This window comes from Macadamia integrifolia, chromosome 14 (assembly GCF_013358625.1).
Source record: "Macadamia integrifolia cultivar HAES 741 chromosome 14, SCU_Mint_v3, whole genome shotgun sequence".
Lineage (NCBI taxonomy): Eukaryota > Viridiplantae > Streptophyta > Magnoliopsida > Proteales > Proteaceae > Macadamia > Macadamia integrifolia.
Window position 1 is genome coordinate 8,024,168 of NC_056570.1, and position 21,396 is coordinate 8,045,563.

At 35.2% G+C, this 21,396-nt stretch overlaps 2 protein-coding genes across 2 annotated transcripts; both read right to left on the reverse strand.

Moving 5' to 3' along the window:
- Positions 1-8,510: 8,510 nt before the first annotated feature.
- Positions 8,511-9,674, reverse strand: LOC122060595 (disease resistance protein RUN1-like). The gene has a single exon (XM_042623730.1). It carries the CDS (start codon positions 9,672-9,674, stop codon positions 8,511-8,513), a length of 1,164 nt encoding a protein of 387 aa, XP_042479664.1.
- Positions 9,675-17,455: 7,781 nt separating this feature from the next.
- On the reverse strand, positions 17,456-18,142 carry LOC122060596 (UPF0496 protein At4g34320-like). Its single transcript, XM_042623731.1, has one exon. It carries the CDS (start codon positions 18,140-18,142, stop codon positions 17,456-17,458), a length of 687 nt encoding a protein of 228 aa, XP_042479665.1.
- Positions 18,143-21,396: the final 3,254 nt, after the last annotated feature.

Below are 21,396 nucleotides of genomic sequence, written 5' to 3' on the forward strand. Positions count from 1 at the left end.
ATTTATTATTCTTTGAAAAATAAATATTATCTATTTCAAATCCAAGATTGAACGATAGCAATTCATACAATCCAAATGTGTTCATACACACAAACATATATATATATATATATATATATGAAAAGGAAGAAAGTGTTGGTGTACGATGTCTTGTATTCCGTTAGAGTTTAATCCAGGGAATACTGGTGCATCACCTTGACAAGTAGGACGACGGTCCCGCTATACTGAGAGGTGTGAGGAACTAGCGTTGTAACTCTATTCTCCATTGATAGTGAAGTAGGATCTCATCTTACCGGGGACGTAAGCAATCTTGTCGAACTTCGTAAATCTATGTGCATTGTTTGTTCTTGTTTTTAGGGCTGCATTTCTACAGAAAGAAATTTTATTTATATATACTAAATGGAGATCAGATAAATAAACAACAAAAATGAAGACTTTCCCTCCTCACCCTAACGTACACACAAAGAAAAGTTTCTCTTCACCAACATTAGACACATCTATGACTCTTATTTAAAAAAAAAAAACAACAAAAATAAAGAGTTTCCCTTCTCACCCTAACATACACACAGACGAAAGTTTCTCTTCACCGACATTAGACACATCTACGACTCTTATTTAAAAAACAACAAAAATGAAGAGTTTCCCTCCTCACCCTAACATACACACAAAGAAAAGTTTCTCTTCACTGACATTAGACACATCTATGATTCTTATTAAAAAAACAACAAAAATGAAGACTTTCCCTCATCACCCTAACATACACACAGAGGAAAGTTTCTCTTCACTGACATTAGATCTATGACGCTTATTTAAAAAACAACAAAAATGAAGACTTTCCATCCTCACCCTAACATACATACAGAGGAAAGTTTCTCTTTACCAACATTAGACACATCTATGACTCTTGTTAAAAAGCAACAAAAATGAAGACTTTCCCTCCTCACCCTAACATACACACGGAGGACTAATTTTGATTCCAAAGCCAAAATTTTGAAGACTCTTTTCTCTACAAACTTTGTGTTTTGTGTTTTCTCAGATAGGTAATGTAACAAGGTGGAAATTGGGGTGGAAGAGAGAGAACGTGAATGGGTAGAATTCTAGGATTGGGTAGAAAATGAAAGAAAAAAATTGAATCTTCAATGGTTGCTCTTCTAGGCTTTCAAGGATGATCAATGACATCAATTCTTCTAGATTGATGCCTACAACTCTTCAAGGATGCAGACTTGAGAAAAGCTCCTACTCTTCACGAGAGGCGTATAGTCTGTTAAAAAGATCCCTTTTATTAGGGATAGGATACCGGATCCATTTAAGAAATTTATTTAAGGGTTTGTAATTTATGACCAATCTGGGTGCACCTCTTTCAATTTCAGCATTATTGTTCACATAGCATGCAGTGCAACTCCATAGAGACTTACTAGGTCTAATAAGACCTTTGGCAAAGAGTTTCGAGATTTCCTTTTGGCAAGTTTCCAGTAAAAGATCAGGCATTTGAGCTGCCCGAGCTTTAGTAGGAATCTGGCTCTCGAAAAAGTTATCTTTATATGGAAGAGTAACAATATGAGTTTTCCTAGACCAGAATGCTGTAGGAATATCGGAACAAACTTCCTTTTCAAGTTGAGCTTGGAAGTTTTTGACTCGAACTTGAAAACTAGGGTCAGCAACTTTCTGTTGTATGCTCTTTTGTTGAATTTCAGATGATAAAGAGCATATAAATTTTTCTTTGGACTGTACTTGAGCCCGAATTTCATTCACTGTATGAGTCTTAGGAGGCTCGATGAAATGAAAAGTAATAGGGTGAAAGATTTTAGTGAAGACCTACTCTGTCAATTTGTAATGGATACAACTGGGATAAAAATGGAGTGCCTAGAAGTACAAATTGAGAAAGCCCTTTTACCATTATAAAAGGAGTTTTTAGGTAGTATCCATTGGTACAGATAGAAGCAGAGGGAAGTTTATATCCAACCTGCATTCTATATCTGTCAGTAGTAACCAATTGTTGAGCAGTCTTCTCAAAGTATCTAGAAGGTACAAGTCCTTCATTGATATAATTAATATCTGTGCCTGAATCAATTAAGGCGATAGTTTTCAAGCTAAACTCATGATTCACAATAATGTCAATCAGTATATGCCATTTATGAGTTTTAACCTTTTGAGCAAATAAAGGAGGTAGACCAGAGAGAAACTTTTCCTTCCAAATCGAATTATTATAGTCTTCTCTGGAAAAGACTTTAGCAAAAAAGACATCTCTATACCATCTATAATGAGATAATGTAGGACATCAAAGATTCATTAATTGTTCTCTTGTTCGATCAGCTAGAATTTTGGCTGGTCCAACAAAATGGAGAGTTGTAGTGTAAACCAAAGTATTAACCACATCTTCTTGGTCAACATAAACAGTTCGCTAGGCAAAATCACCATCAGCTAATTGTTCAGTGAATTGTTGCGGAACTCGGGTTGTAGCACACATAATTTGTTGTCTAACATTTTCAGACAGATAAAAATCCCACCAACCATGAAGTTGGCCAAAAAATCATGTTGCTATCATTTTAGCAACATCTGAATCAGATGAATGATTTAGCTTTGCCGTTGTGGCATACATAAGCATCTATTTCAGGAGATTGATGATTTGATATTCAGACAAACCATCAATATTCCACTCAAAAATTGTATTACCATCGATCGGGAAATTGGCAGGATCTCCTTCGACTTCAAATTGGAGATCGACAGGAGAAGGTCGAGGGTACTAATAATTTGTAGGAGCGGTAGGCATAACTCTACGAGCTTGTCTCACCACTTGATTAAGCTGAGGAATAGACTCAGGAACTGCTGCCTGTTGAAGTAGCATAGATTGAAATTCTTTCTTTGCAAAGTCGATTTCAGAATCAGAGGGTTCGGCAAGAGAAAGAGTCAGGGCCTGACTGTCTTCTAATTTATCCTTGGTTACCTGGAGTTTCTGGAGTCGGGTAACAATTTCATTAAGGATGGTGGACTCCGTTTTCTCAATTTTCCATTTGGGAATATCCAAGGCAGGAGGAGGTTTAAATAATACAGACTGGTTCATTCTGGATTGAGAAGTAGAAGGCTCTTTTGGAGTGCTTCTAGGTTGAGAAGCAAAGGTTGGCCAAACATGCTCAAATTTAGCATGTGAAGAGGACGGAGTAGAATTCTTTATGGAATCTACTATCGTCTCTATACGATCAGTTTGGCTTCCAATAGACTGAAGACGAAGATTAGTAAAGTTATTTTGTTCAACAACTTGACTAAGATGAAATTCAGTTAAAGGACCAAAAGTTCGACTTGAAGTTTTAAGAGGAACAACCATTCTATTATCACCTATTTTTAAGGCTTGAAATGGAGGATGAACAGATTCAATTTCTGTTCCGTCCTTAGAGACATAAGTGGTGGTTACCTTCTTTATCTCACTAACCTGATGAGAGTTAGAGGATTTATTAAGAAGATAAACTTTTAACCACGAGAAAAAGGGAAGACTTATTTGATGAGTTTCCATGTGAGAAACCTATTTCTCATAAATCTCCTGCCGCTCAAAATTAGAAGGATAATGTTCTTCAAAGATTTTTCTTTTTCCTTCATTCTTTGCGGATCTATATTCTTGAATTAAGAATTTCTTATTAATTTGGAATTTGGGTTCGTCCGTGATATGAAGCATCAGAATTCCTGAAGCTTGCATATCAGAAGGAGTTGGAGAAGAAGACCCAGTTTCCCTATTAATAGGAGCAATAGGAGGCTGGAATTGAGCCTGAGATTGGTCTCTTTGTAGAGGACCATAAACAGGTTGATTAACCTGGGAAGGTGTACAATTAGTACCCTGAAGATTCAATATTCCATCGTAATTCTCATTCTGAACTCGAGAAGTAGAAGCACGAGAAGGTGCCTGAAACAAAGGATATTCAGAAGAAGAAGAAATTACAGAAGAGGTAGATCTCCTAGAATTATGAGAGCTATGATCAAAAGTAATTTCAACATCACCAGATGGAAGCTGAGTGATGCATGATGGAGAAGTTCTCATGGGTGGCTGAGGTTGAGCCATAGAGGTTAAGGTCCAAGAGTCAGGAAGATTTACTTCTGACCATCTGATACATCTAGGCACAAAGACTTGAGATCTTGCAGAGTTGGCCTGCAAACAAACGGTTTGATCCTTTGGATCTATAACCTTAGCATTAGGGGCACAGGTGGTCAAATTAATGGGTTTGAGAAAGGCCTAAAATGCAGCAAAATGACATGATTCGCATGCTATATAGATTCAGATCCTCTCTAGCTACACTGGGCATTATCTAACTGTTGGGAGATTCTTGGGATGTGCATTCAAGTGCTGGGGTGCATGCCAGGAATGCTCCTAACCATCAGATGTGATTCAAAATTGTGAAATGCATGATACATGTGCCATAGTGCCATGGGGAGGCTCTTCAATAGTAAAATGCAATAGGATTTAGGTTAAGGATGTGAATTTGAAACCGAAATTGATCCGAGCCGTTTACCCCAAAATCACAAAATCATTTAGTAAATGGGTCGGTTCTGATTTCAAGTTTAAGACCGATTAGTTAAATGGGTTGGGTCAATTTTAACCGTTTAACCCATTGGTTTCAAACTAAATTGATACCGTGGACACCAAACTATTTAACCCGTCAAAACCAATCCGATTAATCTGTATAAGGATTAAATATTTGGTTGTTTTAACAAAGCATAATGGTTTAATTTAGAGAAGAATTAAGGACCATAGAGGCTATCCAATAGTCAATTCAATAATTTATTCTTATTCTGTAGTTATGTAGTTAAATCCTTGCTTGTTCATTGCCTCATTTAATTTGATACAAGATTGAAGCGTTTGTCAACAAAAACAAATTTTAGTAAGCATGCGAATAAACTAGCAAACAGATTGCTAACTGTTTAGAAACCATATGGAATATACAGCGATAAAACCGTTTCAAACCATGAAACCGATACAATTTAAAAGCATTGGAACCAAAACTATTTACTAAACAGTTGCAGTTTCAGAAAGTGCAACCGTTTAGTAAATGGTGCGATTTTGGTTTCAACCAAATAAATGGGAACCGAATTGAACTGCACCATATACACCGAAATTGAACTGATTAACACCTTTAATTTAGGTACTAGTAAAGAAAATGAACAAGGAGAAAGAAGAAAAAGAAATCCATAACCATTCTCGTGGCCTGATCCACACATATAGAATCTACCACAAAATTGATTGTTGGATGGATTACATCTATGTGGATCAACCCCAGACAAGAATGGTTCTCGTAAGAGGACTTGATCCGCTAAGTTTGTGAGAGTATGATTAAATCCTCAACAGCGTCTTTGCTTTCCAATGGAAACCCAAACCAATCAAACCCTCTGAAATGGTGGATATAGATCCAATGGGAGTAGCACAATGTATGTCTGTGTTGAAATTGTATATTGGCATTAGCTTTAATGAGTGTACAATGGTGCTCTTATATAGAGATTACAGTTATTGAGTTATAGACAAACTCTATGATCACATGTGGGAGACTCAAACTTTAATAGTAATGGGGTAGGACTCTATTAACATCTGTGAGTAATGGACAGAAAGTCTATTATCACATGTGAGAGTCCTATTCCAACTCTGCTATCTCATGAGGTAGTCTTGGACTGCAAGTAGTCTCTAGAGTTTGTGCTCACTGAAAATGCCTACAATGTAGGAGAGGTTGTTGAGTGTGAGTATGACTCTAGAGGTTGAGTTCGAGTGGGACGCTAACTGTCCTGACACACCCCCTCAAGGTGGGGATTTGAATGGTCGAATCCGCAGCTTGTCCCATAGAAAGGAGAACCGTGTAGAGCTGAGAGCTTTGGTAAGGATATCGGCTATCTGGTCATGTGTTGAAATGAACTGCACTTGTAGTTCCTTGGAGGCGACTTTATCACGAACGAAGTGGAAGTCAATTTCAACATGCTTGGTACGAGCATGAAAGACCGGATTGACCGAAAGGTAAGTGGCCCCAATGTTGCCACACCAAAGAATGGGTGCAATGGGAACAGGGATCCCTAATTCCTCAAAGAGAGAGTGAAGCCAAGTGAGTTTGGCGCAGGCATCAGCCACTGCTTTGTACTTAGACTCGGTGGACGAGCGTGCAACTGTCTTCTGCTTCTTAGAGGGACTGAGAGTCGATTCAAGGTTCTCAATTCTAATCAAATGGCAACACTTGGTCTTCTTTCCTCTCCAAAGGATAGCAGCACGAATAGAAAGAGTGATGGTTTCCATTGGACAGTCCAACCAAGAAATATAACGAATATAACGACCAGGATGAGGAGGCCCGCCAGGAGGGCTCCACGGCCTCCCCCACTCATCCTCATATTTAAACCATAGAAATTGATTTTGGGGTGAATTAGTTTTATACAATATTGGAAAAACAACACAGAATTGGTGATGACCCATTATTATAGATCTCATCATCAGTATCATCATCAGCAATTGAGATACTCCCATGACCTTCATCAAAAGTACCATTGGTAGAAGTATCTAGAAATTTTCCCTGCATATAAAAGAGTGAAGTAAACATCGGTCAAGCATATATATATATATATATATATATATATATATATATATATATAGAAACTACAAACGAAACTTGGTTGCTATCGTGGGTAGCGGTAAGGCAAATAGAATCTGAAGGTTAGGTTAAAAAATTCCATCTTAAGAGAGTATTTTCGACCCCTTCCCTTGGGATTCTATTTCTTTGCTGACTACTACCAGGGGTAGCAGAAACTTAATTCAGGGTTGCTGCTATAAAGAAAGTTCCATTGCAAGTTACTATAAGAAAGGGATGAAAAAAGGACCTGCCCATGTATCTTCCTCGTTGTTTCTGTTACTTTGTAACAACCCTGGGCATCTAGCTTTTCCAAAGATACTGCTCCTTCGAGGCCATGAATTTCCTTAAGATTTTCACAATGGCTAATGTCTATGCTTCTCAATGTTTTCAGATTTGACAAATTAGGTATCTCTGTTAATTTGTGACAACTTGACGCTTTCAACTTTTCCAAAGATTATATTCCTTCAATGCCATGAATTTCTACAAGATTTTCACAACTTCTAATGTTTAATTTCCTCAATTTTTTCAGCTTTGACAAATCCAAGAATTTAGTTAATTTTTTGCAATACGAAGCATTCAACTCTGTCAAGGATTCTGTACCTTCGAGGCCATGAATTTTCTCTAGATTTACACAACAATCAATATTTAATCTCCTCAATATTTTCAGCTTTGACAAATCTGATAACTCCCTCAATTTGTCGCAGTTCTTAGCATTCAACTCTTCCAGGGATTCTGTTCTTTCGAGGCCGTGAATCTTCTCTAGATTTACACAACTAATTTCTAATTCTCTCAATCTTTTCAGCTTTGACAAATCCGATAACTCTCTCAATTTGTAGCAACTCAAAGCATTCAACACTTTCAAGGATTCCATTCCTTCAAGGCCATGGATTTTCTCTAGATTTACACAAAAGCTGATGTTTAACATCCTCAATTTCTTCAGGTTTGACAAATCCGGTAAACTTACCAATAATCTGCAATCTGAACAATTAAGTTGGGTTAAATTCGAGGGAAGCTTTGAGAGGTATAAAAGACGTCCGCATCCAATAGCTGAGAATTCCTCCAAACTTTCCATGTGTGATAGATCTGGGGAATTGAAAAGAGAACTGCATGCAGAAAGATCCAATCTTTGTAAACGCGGAAACCATGAGAAGTCCGGAGAATCAGAGAGATGCAGACAGTTCTTGAGACAAAGAACCTTCAATTTTTGGAACTGCAGTCATACAAAGAAATGATGCAAAATATTACTCTCTATGTAAAATTTGACAACAAAACAAATAAAAAGATGTAATCCTAATATACCTTTTTTTTATTTTGAGGTGTATCATTCCAAGGTAGTTTGATACAACTTCCCGATTACTCAAGATGAACCAGTTCCTCATGATAGAAATTGGCTGGTAGAATTTTCAAAGGACAATGCTTCCAACGGAACCATTTTAATCTAGATGGAAGATGCAAAAAGTTCCTATTGAGTTTGTCAATTCCATCAAGTTGGAGAAATCTTAAATAATGCATCTTCTCAAAGTCTTTACAGCTTAAAATGTCTTCGGCTTCAAATTTAAAATTTTCATCAAGGAGGATACCTTCAACCATTTGAGCTTCCTACAACAGAAAAATAACGTTCCAAGTATAGAAAATTGAATGCATACACAACCAAAACAAAAAGTACTTGATGCACTTAATATGTTTACTGTAATTTGTTCATACTCTTGCACTTGCTATTAATGTATCTCCCAATTTAGGGTCATATACTTGAAGTGCTACACCGTAAGCTAGTCCTACTGTTGTAGGGTCCATATGTTTGAATAGATATTGTCCTGAACTTTATATTTTTGTGTTATGTGGTAGTTTAGACATGAACCATTATCTGTGCTTGCAGCCCAAATTGTACCATCTTACTAAGTGACAACCCTTAATAGGATTATATGATTAGTTATCATAAAAGGTAAATAAGAAAAGATGCAAGCAAATAGGTCTTACCTTGTCTTTTTTTAATACTTTAAACACCTCATCATGAGACCACAACCTATAACGTTTGGTGGGGTCCTTAGAGCTGAATTCCATGACAATTGTCCTTCCCATATCTCGGAGTAGATCGTGCATCCTCAATCTCTCATAATTATCACCTTCAATCTTTAAGAGATGCTTTTGAACTAGTTCTTTAATTGCTAATCTTGGACTCAATTCACATGCTTTCCATAAGAAAATTGTTTCTTCTACCCCCCATCCAATGAAATGGCATGCAATATCAAGAAATATGGTTTTCACATGATCACCTAGTTTTTCATAACTTATCTTCAACTTTCCAAAGACCTTGTCATCATATCTTTTTATTGACTTTCCAGAGTCCTCATCACCATGAATATTCTTTAAACTTTCTAGCGTCTCTTCCCATTCTTCAACTTTTCCAATTAGAAAAGAACCCAATACTTCTAGAGCAAGGGGTAACCCTCCAACATAACATACAACTTCGTGTGAACGTTGCTTATAATCTTCTGGAGGTTCGTTCTCTCTAAATGCATGCAAACTTAATAGCTTAAGAGAATTCTTGAAACTCAATTCTTTAGGCTTGTATATTGGAATATCTTTACCAATATTTCTTTTATGTACATCCAAAACGTAGTCATCTCTAGCTGTTATTATGACTCTGCTTCCTTGACCAAACCAATTGAATCCACCAGCCAATGCATCAAGTTGTTCAGCATCATCCACATTATCAAGAATAAGAAGAATATTTTCTCTATGAAGTCTATCTTTTATCAATGCTCCAGAAACACTTGTTATGTCACTTTCCTTTTTCAAAATATCTTGAAGAAGTTGTTTTTGCAAAGAAATTATACCTTTTTTCCTATGTGATGCTTCTTCACTTATATCTTTTAGAAAACTACTCCCTTTAAAGCTTCGAAAGATACGGTTGTAGAGAGCTTTTGCAATAGTTGTCTTTCCGAGGCCACCCATGCCACATATTACTACAAATCGTACATCATTGGAATCAATATCTAATAAAGAAAGTAGATCATCTATGTAGACATCCAATCCGACAGGGTATCTACATTCATCCAAGGGGGTGTATCTAATTCTCTCAAAGCCCATTGAACAACTTCCTTGACTACATTTGACTGTTGCCTACAATTTTTTCATATCAAAAGGTAAATAATAGAAAAATTTAAAGATATGTAAATTTTAAGTAAAACATAAAATAGATTACTTAATAATTAACCATTTGAAAATCTCAAGGAAAACATAAAATATACTACTTAACTTTGATAAGATAAAAATAAAAAAAAATTGTAAACACTACTCATGAAATTAAGTATGAGAAGAAATTGAGAAATCTAATCTTGTGCACAAAGTAGAGGGAATGGTGGGCTAGTGATTTTTTATTGTTCACATTTGTTTCGATCACAACTAAGCCGTTTACATATCATTAGAAAATGCATGTCATATGTTATCATGGAAACCTCCACATGTATAAGGAAACTAAGGAAACTACATCAACCTTTGGTGGACAAAACAAAGTTCATTTTAGTTCAATCGAGAAAGAACACAAATAAGAGGTCGATAAGGGGTTATAATTTCTTGTTATTTGATGTATCATTTTCTAAGTTCTTTAAACTCTGTAGGTAGTAATTAAAACTAGTTTGTTAATTAGTTAGCCATGTGAGGCACATTGGATGTTGGTTGACCTTGTTGATAGTTGGATTTGTCTGTGAGCTTCAGAGCAAATAATGTTCTTTATTTTATTATTTTGGTACTTTTAGGCATTATCTATTTTAATATATATATTAATACAAATTAATTGTATTAGGTTGCATTGGATGATTTTACTCTTGAGATTTTGATATCTTTTTTTATTCTTTTACTTTGCCCTGAATTGTTTTTATTATAAATTAATCCAGTAATTCAATATTAATTACTAAATTCATGAGTTCTTCATTGTTGAAGCATTTGAGTTTTGATAAGCCATGAAGGCTGAAAAAAATGAAATATGTGCCAAGCAGTGCAAACAAATCTCTCCATGTATCACATTATTGGCATGACATTTATTTTTATAAGAACTCATCGAGTCTCTAAGTTTTTACATTATTTGGGAAGTGATTGCAATTATCTGCACATAGTAAAAATCATTGATCTCTTTAATTGTTCTTCTTTCCAATGTGAAATCAAGTTTACTGACAATCACTGTACCAAAAAAAAAAAAAAAAATTACTGATAATGAAATTCTAAGGACAAAGTTAAGACATTGGAGAAAACCAACCATTATATAATACGTACAGATTTACATCGATCTCCACGATCATTTTGCGATGTGGATATTTTTCTTGGTAGTTAGAGAATGAGGTGTCATCCACGTGAAAAAGAAATCTACTAGGAGTTGGCTGGCCATGTGAGGCACATTTAGGTACTGGTGGGCCCTGTTGATTCTAGCAGTTGGATTTGTCCGTTCGGCCAGGCCCAAATAATGTTCTTTATTTTATTATTTTGGTACTTTAGGCATTATCTATTATAATTAAGAGATTTAATTTAATAATATTTTTATTTTGAAGCGATGCAATAATTGTGATTTTTTTTATCTAATTTGTAATCTCTTCGTGCTTAATTTCTAAAAATTGCTGGTGTGGCATACTCCGATGAATGTCTCCAGGCTTTAATTAGATCAATCCTCCAATCATCAATGAAAATAGCCATTTTGTAGTTCTCCTAGTCCCACATTTGCACTTGAAACTGCATATTGGTTGGACTTTCATCTCCACCTTTTGAAACAAGTACCACAATATGCTGATATAAATCCATTAAGCTCATCAACACAATACTTTAAAATAGAAATGGCAGAAAATAAATGCTATTTTCATGAGCGAAGGAATTAAACCTCATCTTACTTAAACTAATTTACTTTACAAAATATATGACTAACCCTGTTGATCTATGCTAATTATAATTAAAACAATGAACTAGTTCACTAATAACTATCTAACTAAATGACTACTTAATTGATTTACTAAGAGAAACAAATTAATTTACGAGGAGGAGATTAGGTATATATTGTTGGCTTTCCTGGAGCTGGCAGCTTAACCAATGGAAAGGTTAGAATAGGAGAGGGATACAAGATTTTTCCAAGGAGAGGAAGAGAGAGATAAAATACAAATTTAACTATACCACTTGCATACCCAGCCTTTTCACTTAATCGAAAGTAGCGAATTGATGGGACACTCTTACCATTGCTACAAAGCCTACTAACTGAGAATGTAATCAAACCGCGGAGCCCACGAGAGACCGAATTTATGTTAATAAAAAACAAGAACAATTATTAGTTTCAAGAGTAATCTAATTGCCACCAGCCCCTGCTGGTTCAATAGTCAGCTTCTTTCAACAATGGTTTAGAAATGTCTTGTATAACATTGGCATCTTGATTCCATTGATTCATTATTTAATCTCCAATTGTAATATTGCTTATGCTATTTATATAGAACTTTTCTGTTTTTGGTCATGATGTATCATATAAATGGTTCTAAAAATTAAGTTACGAAGAATTAAATTTTAATTTTATGCAGCCAATATATATAATTGGACGTTCTGCCTAAATTCAAGCGGTTTTAGCTTCTGCAACCAAAGATCCAAAAGGGGATCCTTAGTTTTGCAAAGACTAACAATACCTCAAAACTATTTCAGATAAAATTGATTTTAATTTTTCATAAATAAGGTGAAAAATCATGCCAAACACCATAATTTTAATTTATGACCTAGTGAAATTGAAATAGATATCATAACGAAACAGCCCTTAGGCTTAGGACTGGTTTGAAATGATTTATGTTTTAATTTTGGATTGATTTCATTGAAATAGTCAAGAATTCGATTTTTGGTAATGAAATTGAAATTATTTTGATTGAATCTTTCTGAAATATTTCAAGATTAAGAAATCAGTAAGATACTTTTTGCTTGTATCTTTTATTTTAGTTTTCAAATCCAGGGGATTAGAATTCAAAATAAAGTGAAATTTAACTTTCATTCTCTTTAATTTCCCTTGCAACCAAATGGAGTTGAGGTTTTTGCGAATGCAAATAAGAAAATTCTACTAGGGAAAGATGTGCACAACAACAATAGGGAGGAGGTTAAAAGGAACATCATTGCCCAATGCACTGAAGCTGGCTGTGGCCAAATCAATGATTTCATAGTTATATTGAATAAAACTGCTATATTAAAATATGAGGTGAGATAAATTAAGGGAGAAAATTTTCTGGTCTCGTGGTTCACATAATCAAGTCATGGTTGGAGTTTTACTACTACCATGTGATAGATTGGATTAGACTAAAAATTTGTGGGCATACTAATCCCAAAGTCCCTTGCTCACATATCCAGTTTTAGTTTGATCAGAGGATTTTTCTCACAAGATTTCAATATGCTTTATTATTTACTTTTCTTATTTTTATTTTATTATTATTATTATTATTATTATTATTATTATTATTTATAAAACTACTTGATATGGACCAGGTATTGGTATATGAATTGACCGATAGGGCCGATCCATTACTGATTTCTAAATTGATGAGTCATCCTTTGTCGAAGCATTTGCATTCTCATAAATCACGAATTCTAAAAAAAAAAAAAAAAAATGTGCCAAGCAGTACCAACAAATCTCTCCATGTATTTGTTGTGAGGGGTGAATACAAAAAAAATTGTTACACATTGTTAGCATGACATTTATTTATAAAAACTCCCCGAACCCCATAGTTTTCATTCTAGAAGCTATTGCAAGTGTTTTGCTTATAGTAATAACCACTGATCTCTTCCACTGTTCTCCTTTCCAGTCTGAACTGAAGTTTATGTTGTTTCAAGAGGACAAAGGTGTTGTAATGATTAAGTAACAAAGTTGAGACATTGGAGAAAACCAATTATTATATATTAGGGTTAAACTTGTGGCACCAAGTCTTGCTGCACAGAGCATGGCACACACTTTCTTGTACCTCTATGTGTTCATTTATTTGGACTAGAGTACTGATTGGAATGGTGAAAGTTGTGATGCGGTGAGTGTGGATTTAGATGAGGTAGAGAAGGGAGACAGGTTGTGGTGGCTTTTGTTTGTCCCCAATCAGTTTCATTTTAATACACCTTTTTCTTTGACATTAGTCAGTTCTATAACTATAGTGGACTCCAATCCAGAGTTATGAACGCTGATGAGACATCAAATCCATACTCTAAAACAATGATATGTAATTCATCTGGTGCTTGGATCTATTTGCTTTCAATTAGTGATATGTTGCATGAATCAATTCTTACAATGATCAAGGCTAAGTATCCTTACTTAATTTTTCAGTTTTTTAATCAGTCTTCACATGATATCCATTTTATATTTATTTGTTTCATCATAGCATTTTGATTTAGTTGGTTAAATTATTGACCGTTTGTCAGATTATTTGAATGAGTTGGGAAGGAAAGTGAAAATTTTAAATTTTAAAAAGAAAACATTTGTCATCCTTATCCATGAGAATTTAAAAAAGAAAGCATTTATAATCACTATTCATGTGAATATTTTGGTCCTAATTCATTTTTATATAATTTTTAATTGGATTAACAACTATTATTAACACGTGCTCATTGAAGTAGAGTGCAGAATAGACTTGAAATTGATTTCAATTTCAATATTGAAAGTTCAAACATGTCCTATTTCAGATAAAATTGATTTCAATTTCTCATAAAAACAATATTAACAAATAATTTTTCATTTTTCAAATGAAATTAAAATTCATAGTATTGTCTGCTTAGAATGAGGCAATTAAATTTAAACATAATAGTGTTAGAACTTAATTCAAACAATGAAATTCAAGCTTAAGAGTTCTGCTGACCACTTGAACTGGAGATGGGAGTATGGGACTATTATAGGAAGATAGGAACGCAATAGAACTATTAAGGTTCTCTTCCACTCCCTTTGAGAGCTAGCATATGTACGTATGCAAGCAGACTGATAATTTTGTTATTTGAGTCAAGTTTAGTCAAAAGGAGATGATTAACCAAGTGACAAAAGTGCCTGAAAATTCCCGCTGTCGAGCTAAAGTAGGAAACGGTCATGTGGAAACCCTCGAGTAGAGTGTCCACTTAGAAATGATATATCTGATCCGAAGTGGGGCACCATAGATGTTGCTCAAAGCATGATGGATTGTTATGGTTCCATATCAGTAGTATTAAGGTTGATTCCACATCGGTTATGAAATTGATTTGATGTGGATCGATATGGTCATATATTTTCTCACTTTTTTCTTTTGATGAAATAGATTAGTGTGATTTATGGGGTTTAGTTCTCCCAAGGTGCATGTCACTTCTTCTTTTGTTTCACTGGGGGAGTAGTTGTACTCTCCCCTCCGGCCAAGAAATCACACTGATCTTGATCCTAGCTTGCATCTCATATTTTTAGGACCAATTAAGACTCAACCAAAACCGAACACTTGCTTATCCAAAGCCTCCAAGCCCATTATAATTACGATGGGTGTCAATCATAATCCTTATAAAACATGCCGAAAACAATCTTGCCAGTAGCTCAGGCCCATAATTGGTCGTAGGTCAGGCCCAACCTGGTTCTCACCCAGGGCCTATAGTTTAACCCCAACCCTGACTCAGGGTCGGCCTAAGTTGACCCTGATTGCCTAACCTGAGACTCCAACCCTAGTCTGGCCAATCCCTGACTCAAGATCATAAATTTCAATCCTGATCCATTCTCACGGTCAGGGTATCTCAGTCCAAGCCCAAACTCCAAGCCCCGTTTGGACTTAGGACAAGCCAAAGTGGGTTCGGGCTGACAGGGCCAAATTTTGCACCCCTAGTTGTACTTGAGCATTTTATAGTCAAAATCAGATGTTGAAACATTCCTCCAACAAGGCTGTATAAAACTTCCATTGTTGTTTTTCATCTAGGCCCAAACAAAGAAGCATAGAATTGAAGAAAAATAAACAACTACAAAATTGGAATTAATGAATGCGCCTACTTGCAAAATAAGAGCATGGTTTGAAGAATTGGATCGGATTAGTCAGAATCTGTCAGATTGGATTAGAATTGATTTTGATCAATCTTGCTTTGCGGTGGATATTGTATCGATATATATATATATATATATATTGCAATGAATCAGCAGTGAATTTTATTAATAAATAATTGAGACCAAAGAATGAAAGAACAAAACAAACTATTGAGCTACTTTTCCACATTCGGCATGGCCATTAACAGAAAAAACAATCCAACCAAAGAAAATGCAATCAAATGGTTACGAGAACCTAAATCTAGGTCTCAATTGAGCATCCCAATTAATATCAGATACAAGAAAAGATGGAATCACTTACCAAGTAGAAGAAAATCTAATTGAGGCAACATGCTTTGCGAGTTTGTCCGCTACACAGTTGATCTCATGGAAGTAGTGGGATATATACCATAAATAAGAATCAAGGTAGCTCTTAATATACAACCACTCCTACTGAAACACCCATGGAATTTTTTTGTTCTTGATGCACATTACGACGGCCATTGAATTGCATTCAATTTAGAGCTTTCGGATATTCATTGATCTTGCATGATTGATACCAACAAAAATAGCTGTGAATTCAGCAACAAAGTTTGAAGAAATCCCTTCATAATTTGCGAACAACCTAGAGAAAACCCCACTGTCATCACGCAAAATCCCTCCAGCCTCAGAGCAACCAGGATTTCCTAGCGATCACCCATCAATATTGAGCTTCCAATATCCCAAAGGAGGGCATTGCCAAGTTACTTCAACAATCTTTCTTGTTGCTGATGGACATATCACTACCTTTAACCGTATGAAAAATACAAGCTCCGAGACTGACTTGACATTGATTGGAACTAACTTGGAAAACAATTAAATCTCTCAACACTGCCTTGACTACAAAAGAATGACTTCTCTCGAAACATTCATATTTCCATTTGTTCATTTCAGACTATATATGGTATAGAATAAGAATAATCATAGCCATCCAAAGGTAAAGTAGTAAAAAAAATGACTTTTTAATTGGAATAGAGGTATTTCTGTTCGGACCAATCTGGATCCGTATCGACTTTGATCAAGCTCATTCTCACCGAGTTCTCAAACCTTGGATAGGAGTGAACTGGGAACAATATTTATAGCGTTATGTAGAGTCGATCAAGTAATCTACAGATTTTTAGAAACACCAAATTCTGAGGAATTGTGTACTAATTCTTCCACAAAATTTGTCTTTTGCCCAAAAGTATTTGTGGATTATATGGGTAATATGGGCTATGTAAATCATTAATTATGTGCCTATGTTTATTGAGTCATTGCTATATATAGTTGATTGTTTCGATCATTTTTGTCATTTATTTTGTTTATATAAAAAAATTTTGAAATGAAAAATTTCTATACGAAAAAAATCTATAATGTTTGGATACAGAATTGACAATCAGGTTGATTCCATAAAGTATCAAATTTCATGACCCTTCCAATCTTATGGCCAGCCATTTGCTGGCTTTTTCTCCAAATACAAAATCCGCAAGTAAATCATACAAAGGAAACCACCTCTTCTCCCTCCCTTTCCCCAAAAGGAAAATATTAATAGAGCTTTTTTTTGGGTAAAATATCAATATATCCAAAACATATAGTTAAGGAAATTTAAAAGAAAACTCAAATGTAAAGCATAGAAACCGAATTCAAATAACTAACTTTTAATTTTTATTTTTTGGTCTACATATTGATCTTGCCCATGTGTCTTTGACTAAAACTTACTAGAGAAAGGGAGAGGGGAGAGGGGAGAGGGGAGAGTGGAGAGGGGAGGAGGGAGAGGAGGCACAAAGAGAGTAAAGCATTCACCAACAAATAAAAGCATCAACATATCAAAGAGCACATCAGGAAGCTTTCACTTGTATTGATCTTCAATAATGCTTCTCAGAAATTCTCTCCTTGCATTCCCTATGTTGGAGTAGCACTTCTCAGCTTGTTTGCATAATCCCCCAATTGCATTCTGAAATCCTACCAATTTCTCCACTGTCTCCTTTTCAATGACAGCCAAATCAGCAATTTTAAGTAGCCACTCATGCTTTTCATTCACCAACTGGTTGGTATAACCCAAGTCCTGCATGACAACATGGTTTTTTAGATCCATTAATCTAATTAGCTTCTTCTGTTCTTTCAATGTGTTCTCTTTTCTCTTCCAAAATGAATCAACCCATTTGCCAAAAGAAGCTAAAATTGACTGCAATATGGCTGCAACAAAAGGAGGTGCTATCATGGAAGTGATAGGAACAACAGCAGAAACTACACAGAAAGCCATGCTTGAGGCTTTTCTCCACCTCTTTGTAGATTTCAGTTTCTTATGAAATTTATTGTTTATAGCCTGCAGCTTATTTGACATCTCCTTCAGCGTAATCAAATTCAAATGGGTTAGGAAAAGCTCTATGTCTCTGCTTTCTTCCTCTTCTGAACGTCCATGTGCATTGGTAATGATCAATTGGATTTCTTGGGCTTTCCTTGGGCCTTCCTCCAGAGAAACAAGGAAGTTTAAGTAGTTCACCTCCAGCTCGTAGAGTTCTTGATTTTTCATCATTTTCCCCTTCCCGTATAACTTGATTTTGACGATCTCTTTGTTTCTCTCGTGCAGGTAACTAATGGCTTCCTTTAGATGTTCGAAGGAGAAGGCCTCAACTTCTTACCCTCCATTGGCTGTTTTTCGGATTTGATAGCTCCAAATCTATTCCAATACAGAGAACAAAAGTGTGCATATTCAATACAGGTGTAAGTTTGGCCCTATCAACTTGAGCCCCCGAGATTAGACAGGGTCTGGGCTATTGGACTGATTCAATAGCAATAATACGATTCGAAAAAGAGAGAGAGAGAGAGAGAGAAAATGATGTAAACATTGTAGTTCTCAGACTCTCTCCACCCATATCATGTAGGTCTATGAGGCACTCCTATGTGTTCATTGACTTGGCGTGGGATATGCCAGTACATGCGAATAGGGTGTAGTTGTGTAGATCCCTCTCCTAATAACAAAGATCCAAGGAAAAAAAAATTAATCCAAGAGATTCAAAGATATTGATATGATGTATGAACAAAAGATGAGATTTATTATTGTACGGATCTATTCCTTCATCCAAGGTAAATAGAGGAACAACTTTTTTGATAGTTAGATGGAACTCATACACAGTGGAAAGGGTGATTCAGAATATTCATATACATGGGGAGTTAGGGGGGTCAATCGGTCACTTTGATGTGGTTTTGATTAGGGTTGAGTTGGTTTTGGTGCGGAATGATTAAACCAAAATCAAATCAATAAGGAAATATCGATTTTGGTTCAACTTTGGTATCTTGTATCAATTTATAATCAGGTTGGTTTTGATTTTCATCTGATCTGCGTTTCATTTACCATGTAAATTTATACAAAATTATGCAAAACCTGATTATTTATTAGTTTTTTGCTGGTTTCGGATTCTTCTGGATTTTATTTTAATTTTGGTCCAAATTGTATACCGGCTTCGATTTTGGTTTTGGGATTATAATATTCCACACTGAGACTTGGATTTGATTTGGTCTGAGCCTTTTTGGTTTGATTCAGTCGGTTTTACCCATCATATAAATGGGAACCTGGTCATCTTGGTGGCTAGACAAGATAGCCCTTCCTTAGTAGCCCACCTTGTGTGTGTGTGTGTTTTATCCCTCAATTGTAGAGGATTGAAACACTTACATTTCAGAGAGTATAATCATTGGAGTCAAGCATATGCACAAATAAGGATTGCTTACATTGATAAGGAACTAGAAAATTTTACTTTCCCAATACTTCTCACCCAACAAGAGAATGGAAAACAAAAAGAGGGGAAAAACTAAATTCCATCAAAAACATTAGAAGAGAGAATTTTCAGTTCAGAGCAGCTAACCTGACCGTTGTAATTTGATGAAGAATTACTTAGAAAACTTTTCATGGTTTGAAGCACCAGAGAGGGAGCGAGGGAGAGAGAGAGAGAGAGAGAGAGAGAGAGATGATATATTAGTTTTAACTGATTTTTGTATTCCATGTTTCCTTTTTATAGAGGAGCTGGAATGGAACACGTTGTGGTTCTTGTTAGTTTGTATATGATCCTTTTGGTTACTAATAACTTCTCGCAAATTGTATTATTTCATGTGGAGAACTAGCTTGCAAATTGAACTATCTTATCTTTGAAAGTTGAGACCTAACTTCCAAATTGAATTATTTCAACTTGCAAGTCTTTAAGTTTGTGTAATACCAAGACATCCAAATTGAATTATTTCATGTTGAGATCTTACCAAGACATCCAAATTGAATTATTTCATGTTGAGATCTGACCTGCAAATTGAACTATTTCATCTTGAAACTTATGATCTAATGATCTAGAGGAGCAAAACTTTCAACATTATTCAAGTCATGAAGAAGATCACTCAACACCAATCACAAGCTAGCCCCTAGTATTCCAATCTATGAAGACCAAGATGGGAAGGAAGGGAAATTTCTACCAGTTAAAAAAAAAGAAAAAAAAAAGAAAAGGTGGGAAAGTAAGTTTTGATCCCCCAATTGTAAGCATAGTTGTATAATCTATCTAAAACACTTTTAATATTTGGTAATAATTTTTAATTTAATCTTTATTTTGTTTTTCAAATATATAGATTTGATTGTAAAGTAAAATAAAATTTAATGGAGGGTGTTTGAGATTTCCCTGAGGCGATGGTGAAAGGGTATCAGTTCACTGTGAATGCCTCATTGACACTCTACAATAAAGGGTTGGGGAGATATATGGGAGGAGAGAGGGGTCATATCAAGACCCTCTCATCCTTCACTGGTGAATGAAAACTTTGTCCAAATTTTATAACCAGATTTGGAATATACTTTGAATGTCTAGAAATTTTCGAGCAGACATCGGGTGGGCTTGGGTTTGCTGGGCCAAATTGCAACTTAGCTGGTACGAAACACTGGATAAGATAATAGATGGGCTCTAACTGGACTGAGCCTAATTGTGTTCATTATTAAGTGGGCTGGGCATGGGCATGGCCTATGGATACGTCGGTCCATGGCCCAAACTTGTCTCACTAAACATAAGAACTCTAGCACAAAGACCATTTTCCATGTAGAAAACTTCCTTGTTAAAAAGATTAAAACCAAAAATGTTTTTTGGAATCAAGTTCCAATTGGTCTACGTCGCCAAATTTTGGATTGAGTGGTCTAATGAGTTTCTAATTAGTTAATTAATAATTTAAAAGAAAATTAAGTGCAATTGGTCTACCTCTTCTTATAAGGATTAATGATAGATCAATTTATTTGAAGAGAAACACTACTGTAAGGATGTGAATTTGAAAATTGAATCCGTTTATCGTAACCGAAGCAAGCCATTTACACCAAAATCGCAAAATTGTTTAGTAAATGGTTCGGTTCTAATTTCAAGTTTAAAATTGTTTAGTTAAATGGTTGGGTCGATTTTAACCGTTTAACCCGTTGGTTTCAAACTGAATTGACACTATGAAAACCAAACCATTTAAACCAATCCGATTAACCCATATAACGATTAAATATTTGGTTGTTTTAATGAAATATAATGGTTTAATTTAGGGAAGAATTAAGGACCATAGAGGCTGTCCAACAATCTATTCAATAATTTACCCCTATTATGTAGTTATGGAGTTATGTAGTTAAATCCTTGCTTGTTATTGCATCATTTAATTAATATAAGATTTAAGCGTTTATCAACAAAAGAAAATTTTAGTAAGCATGCGAATAAACTAGTAAACCGATTGCGAACCATTTAGAAACCATATAGAATAAATTGTGATTAAAACTGTTTTAAAACCATGAAA

Excerpts from the sequence above, each read along its gene's own strand:
- LOC122060596 (XM_042623731.1), bottom strand. The coding sequence starts at position 18,142 with ATGATGAAAAATCAAGAACTCTACGAGCTGGAGGTGAACTACTTAAAC.
- LOC122060595 (XM_042623730.1), bottom strand. The coding sequence starts at position 9,674 with ATGGGCTTTGAGAGAATTAGATACACCCCCTTGGATGAATGTAGATAC.